The sequence below is a fragment of the Hipposideros armiger genome, unplaced genomic scaffold, assembly GCF_001890085.2.
Source record: "Hipposideros armiger isolate ML-2016 unplaced genomic scaffold, ASM189008v1 scaffold_139, whole genome shotgun sequence".
Lineage (NCBI taxonomy): Eukaryota > Metazoa > Chordata > Mammalia > Chiroptera > Hipposideridae > Hipposideros > Hipposideros armiger.
Genome location: NW_017731489.1, coordinates 1,926,392 through 1,938,913, shown reverse-complemented (window position 1 = coordinate 1,938,913; position 12,522 = coordinate 1,926,392). Strand labels below are relative to the sequence as shown.

Below are 12,522 nucleotides of genomic sequence, written 5' to 3'. Positions count from 1 at the left end.
AAATATATGGTGATGGAAGGAGAACTGACTCTGGGTGGTGAACACACAATGTGATATATAGATGATGTATTACAGAATTGTACACCTGAAACCTACGTAACTTTACTGTAAACAATTGTCACCCCAATAAACTTTAATTAAAAAAAATTTTTCAAAAAATAAAAAGCAACTCTTTATAAGCAGTAGAGTTGTATGCTTGAGGGAAAACAAAAATATTCAAGGTAATGCCTGCCTCGTGTATATTTCAGTGTAAAATACATGCCCACTTGATGTAAAATGACTCAGTTACTTATACTTTGGCAGGTTCATGACCAACCAACCTAACACCAGTGTGGTGACTCTGAAGCTTTTTGGGATCACAGTCCCCTCTGAGACTCCACTGAGAGCTATGGTCCTGTCCTATAGAAAAACATGCGGACATACATCTATATCTAGCATTTTTGGTATGTCATGGCAGTCACAGAGCCATGGAACCCAGTCACAGAATTGATGCCTTAATAAAGAGAAATAGCAAAAGACATAAGGCTCCTCAGAAGACAAAATAAACTGTTAAAAACAACTCTAGAGCTTTTTTCTTGGTCATCTGGGCAATCAAAAGACACTGAACATAAAAATCTCTATTGGCTGAATCTGATCAAATGGTATATACCCAGATAGAGCTAAAATGCACGCAAACGCCTAAAAATAAACTTGAAACCTAAAGTGTTTAAAAATAAGATCTAGGGGCCGGCCAAGTGGTTCAGTTGGTTAAGAGCTCGCTCAAGAGTTTGAGCTCTGAGCAACAGCGGTTCGATTCTCGGCCTGAGCTGAGCAGCCGCTGAGCTGCCAATAGGTGGCAGGATGGCTCAGCTTAAAAAATAATAATAATAAAGAAAGAAAAAAAAAAAGAGTTGGCTTGGGAATGTGAGCTCTGAGCAGCAGGGCCACTGGTTTGGTTCCCACATGGGCCAGTGACGCTGCGCCCTCTACAGCTAAGATGGTGAACAACAGCTCGACCTGGAGCTGGGCTGCCGTGAGTCACCGGCGACGGAGCAGGCTGCAGTGGAGCTGCAGTGGGCTGCCATAAGCTACTGTGAGTGGCCGGCAGCCAGCGTGAGTGGCTGGCAACCAGCCGAGAGCTGCCGTGAGCGGCCGTCTAATGGCTGGCAACCGATCTGCCTCATCCGGGAAGAATGCAATGATACCAACATGGGCCAGTGAAGCGACGTCCTCCACAACTAGACTGAAGAACAAAAGGACAGCAACTTGTCTGTTCCCCTTCCCCGATTCCCCAACAGTGTTCCCCTCCCCCAGTTCCCCAATAAAATCTTTAAAAAAAAAAACAAACTAATATTAATAATAGTAATAACAGTTATTGATCATTTATTATATACTGAGTGTTGTTCTAAGTGATTTAAATGTATTCATATTTATACATAAATGTAAATTATCTCCATTTCATAAATAAGGAAATTAAAACACAGAAAGATAACAAAGAGAGTCAATGAACAATGACATAAAACAAACGATTAATGACATTAAGAAGAAAACAATTCCCTTATAGTATACAACATCTAATAGCAACTTAGCCCTGTATTTGTATTATCACAGTTCTACAAAGCAGAACATAGTGTCCAAACTCCAGAAGAAGGATGACAATCTTAATCCTTTTCCATATTCCTGCAAAGATAATCCTTACAATACCACATTCCCTTTGCAGTACAATGTAACCACAAATGTGAACACAAAATGTTCAAAAAGAGCACAAACTAACTACAGGATGTACACAATTAAAAACGGAAGACTGATTTCTGAGGATAACAAATCCTAGCTTTCTAAATTGCTGTCTTTCGTGTAAGTACCAGCAATAAACTATGCTCTGGAAAAACTAGCAACATAATAACATGTAAAAAGTCTGAAATCAGGTGCCTTCTTCTACAGAGGAAGTTCAAGTGCCCCTACCTCAAACTTTTTTCAAGCTCTGTCACCTTTTCACCATCTTGGTTCCACACCTCTTACACTCCAGGGCAACCACAAAATTAGGGAAAACTTCACAGGGTCAGTAGCTCCCACTAAATCCCATCAACCGCAGACAAATATCAGATTCCCCGGATGCACCCACTATGATTCCCATGATGCAGTAAACACCAAATGTTTGTTGAATGGTTTCATCTTTCTCAGGCGAAAATGCTTACCATTTTCTACCTCCCATAATACTACACTACAAATTATCAGAGCATGAGAATAATGCAATAAAACAAATCTTTTACCTTAAACCACATGACAGAAAAGATGCAATTTACCATATTTTAGATTCTATGTCCAAGGGGGAAAAAAAGAAAGAGAATAATTTTTTTAGTTCAGCTTGTGCAGCTAATGGTAATCCAAGATACCACAAAAAATTTATGTGAGCAGATTCCTTTTTTTAAACAATGATGTTAACACACTGTAATTTGTACAGCTTTCTTTGTAATGTTTAATGAAGATACAACAAAATCATGGATCTTTTCTTTTATACCACCAATAAACTTTTTAAATTATATGAGAAATTAACTCCACAAAAATAAGGTGGGCTGATGCTTTAATAGCAATATCCTAAATCCAGTGAAGGTTAAAAACTAAGAAACAATGAAAATAAACATATATTCATACACATATGCCACAAAAAAGTTTCCTCTGTACTTAATTCACAAACTGAAACACCTGCTCCTGATTTACTGAACTGTTAAAACATCTCAGAACAAACACAAAAAATTGAAATATTTTTTACGCAGAGCTTATTTACACTGTATTTTACACAGAGCTTCTTGAAGCTCTATTAGATCAATTAGAAGAAATTGATCTCTGCATTAAACAGGCCCTCTGAGTATAGAAAGCATGTGAGAGCAAAAATTCAGACTAAATATCCCCTAATATTACGCAGTATTTTTTAAAACGCAACTTATAGTTGCTGAATATCACTTTACCAAATCAGTCACGGGTGACCTTATCTTGGCAAAACTCAGAATACTGTTTCTTCAACATCCTAGAAGGCAGCTTGATGCCACACTTTCCCATCTGCTTTGTTCTATTTCTTCATGCCCCAAATGGAAATTAAACGTTTTGAGTAACAGCCAAAATGTCATCAATTACAGTAAAGTACTCGGAGCACAGAAGAAGCATGATATGAGTAAGAGAGGTGGGAACAGCCTTGGTAATGACCCCCCGAGACTATGTTGAGACAGAAAAATCTATACAACAGGTGCGGGAATAATATTAAATAAATCTATTCTCACTTACCCGATGAGCTCTCAGTAAATACTGTTAATGTTTGTCCTCCAACACTTTGCAAGACAAATGGATGTTCTCTCGGAGCACTGACTGAAGCTGGTTTTCCGCCAATATCATGAATATTTGCAAGATCCTCATTCAGAGTAAATGACACCTAACATACAATTTAAGCAGAGCTTGTTACAATAGACTTTTGTTTTCAAAGTATCTGTACAGAAATTCTGATTATAATTCAAGTAATTTTTAAAAAACGTGAATCTTTTCCAGTCATTTTATTAAGCATTTAAAAAATGTCATCCAACAATCTTTAATATTCAGTCATAAAAAGAGAATCAATTCCCATCTGTCAGAATAATGGGGCTCATTTACCATTATAAATACAAACAGCTTTCAAATGTTTTCTCTGACCTACGGCTGAAGAAATTCTATTTCCAAAATAGAAACAGCACTTTTCCCTCTAAGGTCTCTGAGCTCAAGAGACCATGTCTTGTTATATTTATATCCTTAAATAAATAAATATAAAAATATATGTATTTATCGGGCCGGCCGAGTGGCGCGATGGTTAAGAACTCGCTTGGGACGCCAGAGGGCCCCGGTTCGGATCCCACATATGAGGGCCAGTGACACTGCCCTCCACAGCTAAGATGCTGAACAACAGCTGAACCTGGAGCTGGGCTGCTGTGAGTCGCCGGCGACGGCGTAGGCTGCAGTCCCTGTGGCAGTGGATTGCCATGGGCTACCGTGTGTAGCCAGCAGCCAGCGTGAGCGGCCAGCAGCCGCAGTGAGCGGCCGTCCAGAAGCCGGCGACTGATCTGCCTCACCCTGGAAGAGCGCAATGATGGTGCCAACTTGGGCCAGTGAAGCAACGTCCTCCACAACTAGACTGAAGAACAAAACGACAGCAACTTGTCTGTTCCCCTTCCCCCAATTCCCCAGCACTGTTCCCATCCCCCCAATTCCCCAATAAAAATCTTTAAAAAATATATATATATATATATATGTATTTATGTATATCTCCTAGCAAAGTGCCGGCACATAGAAGGAAAACAGGGTTTGCTGAATAAGTCAGTTTTTTAAGAGTATTAAGAAAGCGATTATAGTTGAAGGGGTAAAGTGAGCTACTTAGAAAGCTTAAACACTCCCACAAGCAGCGGATAGATGTCTTTTGTTAGGTCTTAATGACTGCTATATGAGTACATAGTGCTGTTTTATTTTTGAAAATTTAACAAATACAACTAAATGTTTACAAGGATAACTCAATATTCAGGTTTAGAATAAAAAGACATAGTAGGTGTTCTTTCAAAATGGTTTTTACTATATACCAGATCTGCCCCAAAAGAACATCAAATCTTACATTGAAGGGATTTATAAACGTAAAGTATTGGTCTCCCTACCACACAGGAAAATTATGAAGCATTTATTAAATATCTCTCTACTGAAAATTATGCCCTGGACTTAATGGGTCAACATTTAAAAGCCCTCAAAAATCCACATCAAACGCCTCTGCCACACTGAAATAATGTAAAATATTAATGAAGTAATACTAAGTTGTGTAAGCACTGAAAGAGGGGATACTTTAGGTCAAAGTAGAAAAATGCTAAGAATGAACAACTAGAAAGGAGTCCATTCATTCACACAAGAGTGACGTTTATACTATTATGTGTTCCTGACCATCAGACACTAGTTTGATGTGGAGTTTTCCAGAAAACAAACACCACCCTCTCTTTACTGTTACTAATGCGTAGTAAAATAATCTCGTTTTAAATAAAATTTAAATAGAAATAATCTTACCTCAGTCCTTCCTTGATTCCTAAAAGAGAGAAAAGGAAAATTTTTAAATTATTTAGATTTTATGTATTTTTCAAATTTATGCTGAGGATTACAAGAAATAACACTACTAATAGTTACATAAAATATTACATTTACAGAGATTAGTATTTACTTGTGTCTCTCCTCAACTAGCCTATTTGCAAGCCTATAGGAAAAACAAAAGTCACATTAACTCCATAGAAGCATTTTATTATATGTTTGTATCACTTAGCACTATTACAACCTATCCTAACAATATCTTATCTAAATAATGATCTTATTACAATTCTTATCTTATTTCTGAGCATTTTTAGCATTCATCAGCATATGAATGCATACTTAATGCCAGATATATAGTATTGCAGCAAATTTTACTATTTATTTTGTCTGGCTGAAGATGTTTCATTTACCTAACAAAATCTCAAAGATCGAAATTAAATTCAACAATCTTTTTAAATTATAAGCAATTTTCTCCTCCATAAAAACAATATAGCTCCATATATAAATATGCAGACAAGCCAAAAGAAGTTTTAAAATAGCCACAATTCCACTGTTAACAACTTGGTACAGTAAATAGCCTTCCGGACTACTTCCTATATATTTGAATTACATACTTTCAAATGTTGTTATTTTTTTTACAAATATGGAATCAATGTACACCTTATATAATAGCATAATTAAAAAACAACAACGTGTATTAAATACCTACTATATGCAAAGTACTGAGTGTCAGGTCCCCCCTGTCCCCAGCCAGCTGAAGACATAAAAGCTACACCCATAACTATACCATAACATGAGATAAATTTTAATGTTTAATTAAGAGAGCCACAGTGTGCCAGGATCAGGCAGGAGGACACCATTTCTTCCATTTTAAGAGTGAAGGAATGGCTCGACCAAAGCGGCAGCTCTGAGCTAAGTCTTGAAGGGTGCTGGGGTTTCAGTGGGCTGGGACGGGACTCTAGAAGCAGAAGTAAACAGCTGAACAAAGCCACACAGGAGCGTGACCATGAAAATGTGATCAGAGTTGGCTGGAGGGGAGAGCACACAATAAGGAACAGTGGGAGGCGATCTCTAACGGAGAGCTGGGGCCAGACCGCGGCAGGGCCTGCGCATCACATACAGAGTCTTTAGGCAATGGAGAGCCACAAGTGCTGACTGTCTGAACAAAAGAGTAACAAGTACGCTCCAAGATACGCTCCAAGAAACCTGCACCAGAAAATATACACGGAACGGATATGAAGGCCAGTTAGAAAACTGCTGTCTCTACAGCTCAGCTGAGTTCCAGTCAGCTTTCATTCAGTGGCTCTGTCACTCACTCACTGTCATGAAGTGGCTACTACACATCCACGGTCTAGCATGAGAACGGGTCTGTATCTTCAAGACGGTCCCAGTTTAACGAAAAAGATACACTCCATGAACTACTATAACAGGATAATAGCTTTAGGACAGAGGTCCAGCACGCTGTCATGGATGCAGAAAAGCAAGCTAGGAAAAGGTGCCCCGAGTGAGGTGCTAGGATGAGGTCACCAACATGGGAGCCCTCCAGGCTGAGAGAATACTCCAACGGAACACCAGACACGAGAAGGCGGCCAGCGCATCCCAGCATCAGTGACGGGCAGGCGGGAGTCACGCGGCAAAGGGCCTCTCACCCCAGACTGAGGAGTCAGAATCTTAAACAGGTTTGTTCACGGCAGCACTTCTGAGTCTTTAACATATTAAAACGCAATGTCAATCTTCTTTTTGTTGGGAAATTATCTAAAACAGAGGTGAAACGCTTTTTTCAGATTTCACATAGAAATATGAACCTGCAGCTTCTCTTACGAAGATCTGGAAGATTTGGCACTCACGCACCCCCAGTGCGGCATGACGACAATCCCGTGGTCGCGCGCAGGCAGGGCGGAACTCAGCACAGCCCTTCCCTGTCACCCTGAACGTGGCTTCCACAGGCAGAGTTTCGCTCCAGGTAAGACAGAGGCACTGCAGGCAAAGGCGCAGACGCTTGTGCAAACACCCACATCAAGTGATGAATGCTGGAGCCAGGTGACGGCAGAAGGCAAGGAGGCGCGGATGGCAGGGTCGGAACTGAGGGAGGAGGAAATGACCGGAAGTGGGCAGCAAGAGAAAGGGGACGGATAAAGGGCATGCTGACATCTCTCAGCGGGTGACCAGAAAATCCCCCATGCAATTAGGAATAGCTGAGGGAGGACAACTTCATTTTCACGTATTTATAATTACAACGGCATCTTAGCTGCAAAGATAAGAGAGCGATGCACTCTGGATGAATTAATTTTCAAAGATTAATCTTTGAAAGCTTAAAACTTATTTTGAAAGGATTACGTCTTCTTTGGTCTTGTGTGAATGTATGAAGTACACGACTTTTGTTGTTCTACATTACAACTAATGTACCCTTTCCATGATGACCTGTGGCTAAAAAGATGAACATCAACCACTAAAACACAGTACCATCTTCTGAAATGATGGAAGTCAACATCTGGCCCATTCTCCCACCGGCCACCTCATAACGCTGTGTGGCTTCTACTGCACTGCTGAGTCGTTTCTCAGTACCCCACAGCTACTTCTTTACTCTCCAGGTCTGTTCCTCCTTCCTTTGCTTCCTTTAAATTAATCATTTGTCTTTCTTTTCTCATACATTTTTTAAATACTTCTTAGAATTGACACCAATAGGGCCAGGCTTTTCACTAATGAAAAACAGCCAATAAAACACATCCTTTTCTAGGGTAAGAAAACCAACCAAATCATACCAAGACTTTAACTGTGCTTCAGGGTTTTTTTGTTTTGTTTTTAAAATTTTTTTTAACTTTTTTTTTTCCCTAACCCTAACCTTAACCCTAACCCTAACCAACCCTAACCCTAACCCTAACCCTAACCCTAACCCTAACCCTAACCAGTTTTGTTTTGCTTTTAATTCTTATGTATACGTTCCATTCTTGGACAATCTGGCTCAAAAGCCAAGGTGAGGCCCAGCACGGGAGCGGGTATCTGCGGAGCAGGTTGAATAGTGTGGTCACAGCCCGAGTGGGGTGGGAAGGAAGTGCCCGGGGTGACGGGTCCGAGCCCAGGAGGGTAAGGAGGGCATCCCCACAAAAGACTGGGTCGGCACGAGGTGTGTCAGAAGCTGGCAGGGTGAGGGCATCAGCAGAGGGTGTCAGAAGCTGGCAGGGTTGAGGGCACTCACGTGGGGAGACAGCCGGAAGCAGGCTGCTGGAGCCCGAGAGAGAAGGAGGCATGCCCACAAGGGGAGGCAGCCTCCGAAGAGGACAGGAAGCCTGGACGGGCTGAGAGAGCACCCTTGTGGAGGACAGCAAAGGCAGCAGCCGAATGAGGGGTGAGGAGGGCACTCACCCATTGGTGGGGGCTCGGGGGTCTGAACAAATAAGAACAGAGGCCTGAACAAAAGAGTGAATAAATTCAAGATAACAGGATTCAGATTTCTCAATTTCAGAAAAGAGGTACGAATGTGAAAAGGGAGAAGACTGGCACATACCCTGTGACGTGGGACTGGAACTGGATACTGATGTCACCTCATGATTTCCCATATACGTATATAAAGAAATAAACACAGACGTGCAGCTGTGTGTGTGCATACGAGTACATCCCTAGCAGACTCAAAAATGGTTCAGATGCTCAATTTTATGTGTTTGTTTACCACAATAAAGGGGGAGAAAATTGGCACGGGAACCAGCTAAAAGAAACTTCCACTGGGGCCGGCCGAGTGGCTCAGTTGGTTAAGAGCTCGCTCAAGAGTTTGAGCTCTGAGCAACAGCGGTTCGAGTCCAGCCCGAGCTGAGCAGCCGCTGAGCTGCCAACAGGTAGCAGGATGGCTCAGCTAAAAAAAAAAAAAAAAAAGAAACTTCCACTGGCTAAATTTTGTACAATTTGAACATCAGAATGATGATGGTAATAAATTGTGACCCATTGAATAAAACGGGAATCCATGAGTTCCTACTAACACAGATAAATGAGTAGTGGAAAATTTGATGAGGAATGGAATACTTACATGGTTTCCAAGCACCACCCTACAGAATACTTAATAGCCACACAGGGAAAAAGTGTACATTTACAGTGAAAAAAGCTGAGAAGACATTCAATCAAATGGTCAAAGTTACCACTACCGGTAATGGGACAAAATGAAAACATGCAACCTCGCTAGAATACAGTAAGAACCCAGCTGCACCTCTGTGACATTCTTGCCAAAGATGCATAATAACCCGAATGTAGTCATGAAAAACACCAAACAAACCCAAATTTTATAAGACAAGTGCCTTGTAAGCATCAAGAGTGCTGACGTTTATACAGTACACAAGTCAAGAAAAGATTTACAAATGTTCTCGATTTAGGGAAACTAAAGAGACCTGACAACAGACGCACCAGGAGATGGTGGACTGGCTCCTCTTGCTATAAAACATTATGGAGACAATTGGCCAACGTTGGCTGAGGTCTAAGGATGAGGGAGTAGTACTATGTGATGTTAATCTACTGACTTGGAGGGGTGTGCTATGATTATGTAGGAGAATGTCTTTGTTTGTAGTAAAAACAAGTTCTTTACACTGTTCTTCCAACTTTTCTGTAGCTTGTGATTGTTTTAAAATAAAAGTATAAAATAATTTTAAAATGTGCCCAGTTTACTTAATTAATCCCTAAGGAATTTGAGAATGTTACTAATTTTTCTCTGTAACAATGGTGAAATGAGTACCTTTGTACATCAATCTTTGCTTCACTAACTTGTTACTTCCACCAGATAAGTTCCTAGAAATTGCTGGGTTAGAAGCATGATATTTAATTAAAGTTTCTAGCCTTCTCATTATCCCAGTTCTACTCTTTTTTCTATAAGGACAGCACCAAGAACTGAACACAATGCTTGCACTGTGAGCTAACTGGCAGAGAAAAGACTGGAATTTTTGTTCTACTTTGTTCTGAGCAGCAGCGTGTGTGTGTGTGTGTGTGTGTGTGCATGCACACATACACATGTTACCAGACTGCCCTTCAAAAAGTTTGTACCGATTTCAACTCCTATCAATAGTATAACATTGCTCTAAACTTAGTCAATTTTGTAATAGAAAAACTATATCTCATTAATTTTTTTGTTTGCATAGTTATTATTATTAGTGGGCCCCCACATGACATTGAATGTTAAATGTGTTTAGAAATAAAACTAGAAATTAAGTCTCTGAGATAAGCCATATTAGTACAGACTGCATGATTGTCAGTAAAATACAACATACATCAAACATTTCGAAAACTGAAGTTTTCTGAGGCAGGATGATGATGCAGAAAAACATTAGTTTTAAAAATAAAACAAGCTAAAACAGAACTAAAAACTAATTAGAATGTGGTACACATGAGATGACCAAAGGTATAAAAATAATCCAAGTACAACGGTTTAGGAGCATTGCATAAGTTGCTTGACAAAAATGACCCAAATGTTACCAACTGTTAAAAAAAAGGCTGTCACTCTCATCTTACTCATACAATTGGCCTCTCCTTTCTTCAGGTGTTAAACGGAACCAAATTTGGGTTCACAGCTGCATGTTTGCTCCCTCCTTCTGCCTCTCCCACGTCCTCTCCCCCTGCTGGAGAACCCCCACGCACGCCATGTCCTCGTCCTACTTCTGGCCTATTGCACAGCGTTGGGCGACCTGACGGGGAGGCCAGGTGCGTACCCGTAGCACACCAGCGCCAGCAGGGTCTTCGGTCTGCACTGTAGGTATGTGCGCCATGACAGTAGGTGAACACTTACCAACCAAGTACGTTACATGCACTGAACCGATGAGGTATTATACCATTTCCTCTTAACACACGAGGAAACAGAGAGGGTACCCAACTTATCCAAAGTCACACAGCTAGTAAGTGAGAAGGTCGGGATAAAGCCCAGAGCTGGATAACTCCTAAAATCACACTCATTCCCAGTGTACGAGGTGTGATCACAAAATACGGTGCATGTTTAAATAAAAAGGTTCATTCCAGTAAAAGATACAGCGCCATTAATCCCCCTCAAAATACTCCCCCTCACTTTGAACACACTTATCCCATCATTCTTGCGACTTTCTGAAGCAGTTCTGGAAGTCCTCTTTCGTGTCTATTTCATCCTCTATCATGACAACGCTCAGTGTCACACATCGCTTCTGGTATGTGACAATTTCTGTCAGATAAAAACATTATGATGTGTCCTTATTCACCGGATCTGGCACCGTGTGACTTCTGGCTCTTCCCTAAAGTCAAAATGATTCAGGACATGGAGGCAGTCACGACAGCGCAACTAAAGACACTCATGAAAGAGGACTCCCAGAACTGCTTCAGAAAGTGGCAAGAGCAATGGGATAAGTGTGTTTGAAGTGAGGGGGAGTATTTTCAGGAGGATTAATGGCAATATGTCTTTTACTATAATAATTTTTTTTTAATTTAAACATTCACCATTTTTTTAATCACACCTCGTAGCACACTGCCTTTTTAAAACCTTAGTTGTTTTCATGTTTCACCCACATATACTTTTTTTTAACCACACAGATAACCCATAATCTGGTTGATCTGCCTCTAAGAATCAATAATTGATGGTATACCTACCTTCTAGGCTTAAAAATATTTGGAGACAGTTTCACGTGGTCTGCCCTAACTCGTAACAACCTTCCAATGTTCCTCAGAGGACACTGATTTTTAGTTGTGTCATTATCTTAGTCTCACGCCACTGAATGTATTTGTGCACGTCCCTCAGTGCGGCACTGAGCACTGAATATAATGTCTGCATGGTAAGCTCACTGGCAGAGAAAAGGGCGGGGTTATCACCCTCCTTCACATTCTAGACGACAAACACCTATTAATGGAGCCTTTTGTTCTTAGCTATGAAGCTTGATGACTCATATTCAGCTTGAAATGAAGTAAAATCCTGATACCCTAGGCATATGCCCTGCTCAGCCTTTCCGCACTCATCCTGCCTGCCCTTGTTTAACAGAAGTTAGTAATTCCACAGGAGGAACGAAAGCTAAGTAAACCGGTAACCCAGACGAGACAGCAGGAGGCCTACTGCGGAACAAGCTGTTTTCCAGCATTCCCACAGCAACCTTACAATTACTATAAATCTGTTCTCATCGATTAAAAGGATCTTCTGTAAGACAAGGTGTTTATGTAACGTTAGGTCGAACACCTGCTAGACCTTCCATCTACACATAAACCAACCTCTCTCTCTCTCTCTCTCTTTCTCTCTCTCTCTCTCTCTGTGTGTCAGGCCTCTTATATTGACACAGAAACCCCTCTTCAGCCAAAAGATTTTCTTAAGAAATTCTGGTGGTTTACTTTTTCCTCAACTGCCGTTTAAGGAAACTGATATGAATACAGGGATTTCAAGTCACCTCTACTGAGCGTTTTCACATTTAAGAGAACTGAGAGACTGGAATGAGGAAAACAAGGAACAGAAGCACTGGCCATGTACCCTAAGGAAGAGAGAAAGAA

The 12,522-nt window shown here is 40.8% G+C and overlaps 1 protein-coding gene across 1 annotated transcript in view; it reads right to left on the bottom strand.

The window, feature by feature from the left end:
* Positions 1 to 12,522, bottom strand: part of GTF2F2 (general transcription factor IIF subunit 2) — a 126,083-nt gene that overhangs the window by 96,799 nt on the left and 16,762 nt on the right. Inside the window, exons 3-4 of the mRNA XM_019650347.1 lie at positions 5,041 to 5,059; positions 3,259 to 3,403 (exon numbers count right to left, since the gene is read on the bottom strand). Of these exons, the coding sequence (XP_019505892.1) occupies positions 3,259 to 3,403; positions 5,041 to 5,059 (164 nt within the window). The remainder of the gene's footprint in view (positions 1 to 3,258; positions 3,404 to 5,040; positions 5,060 to 12,522) is intronic.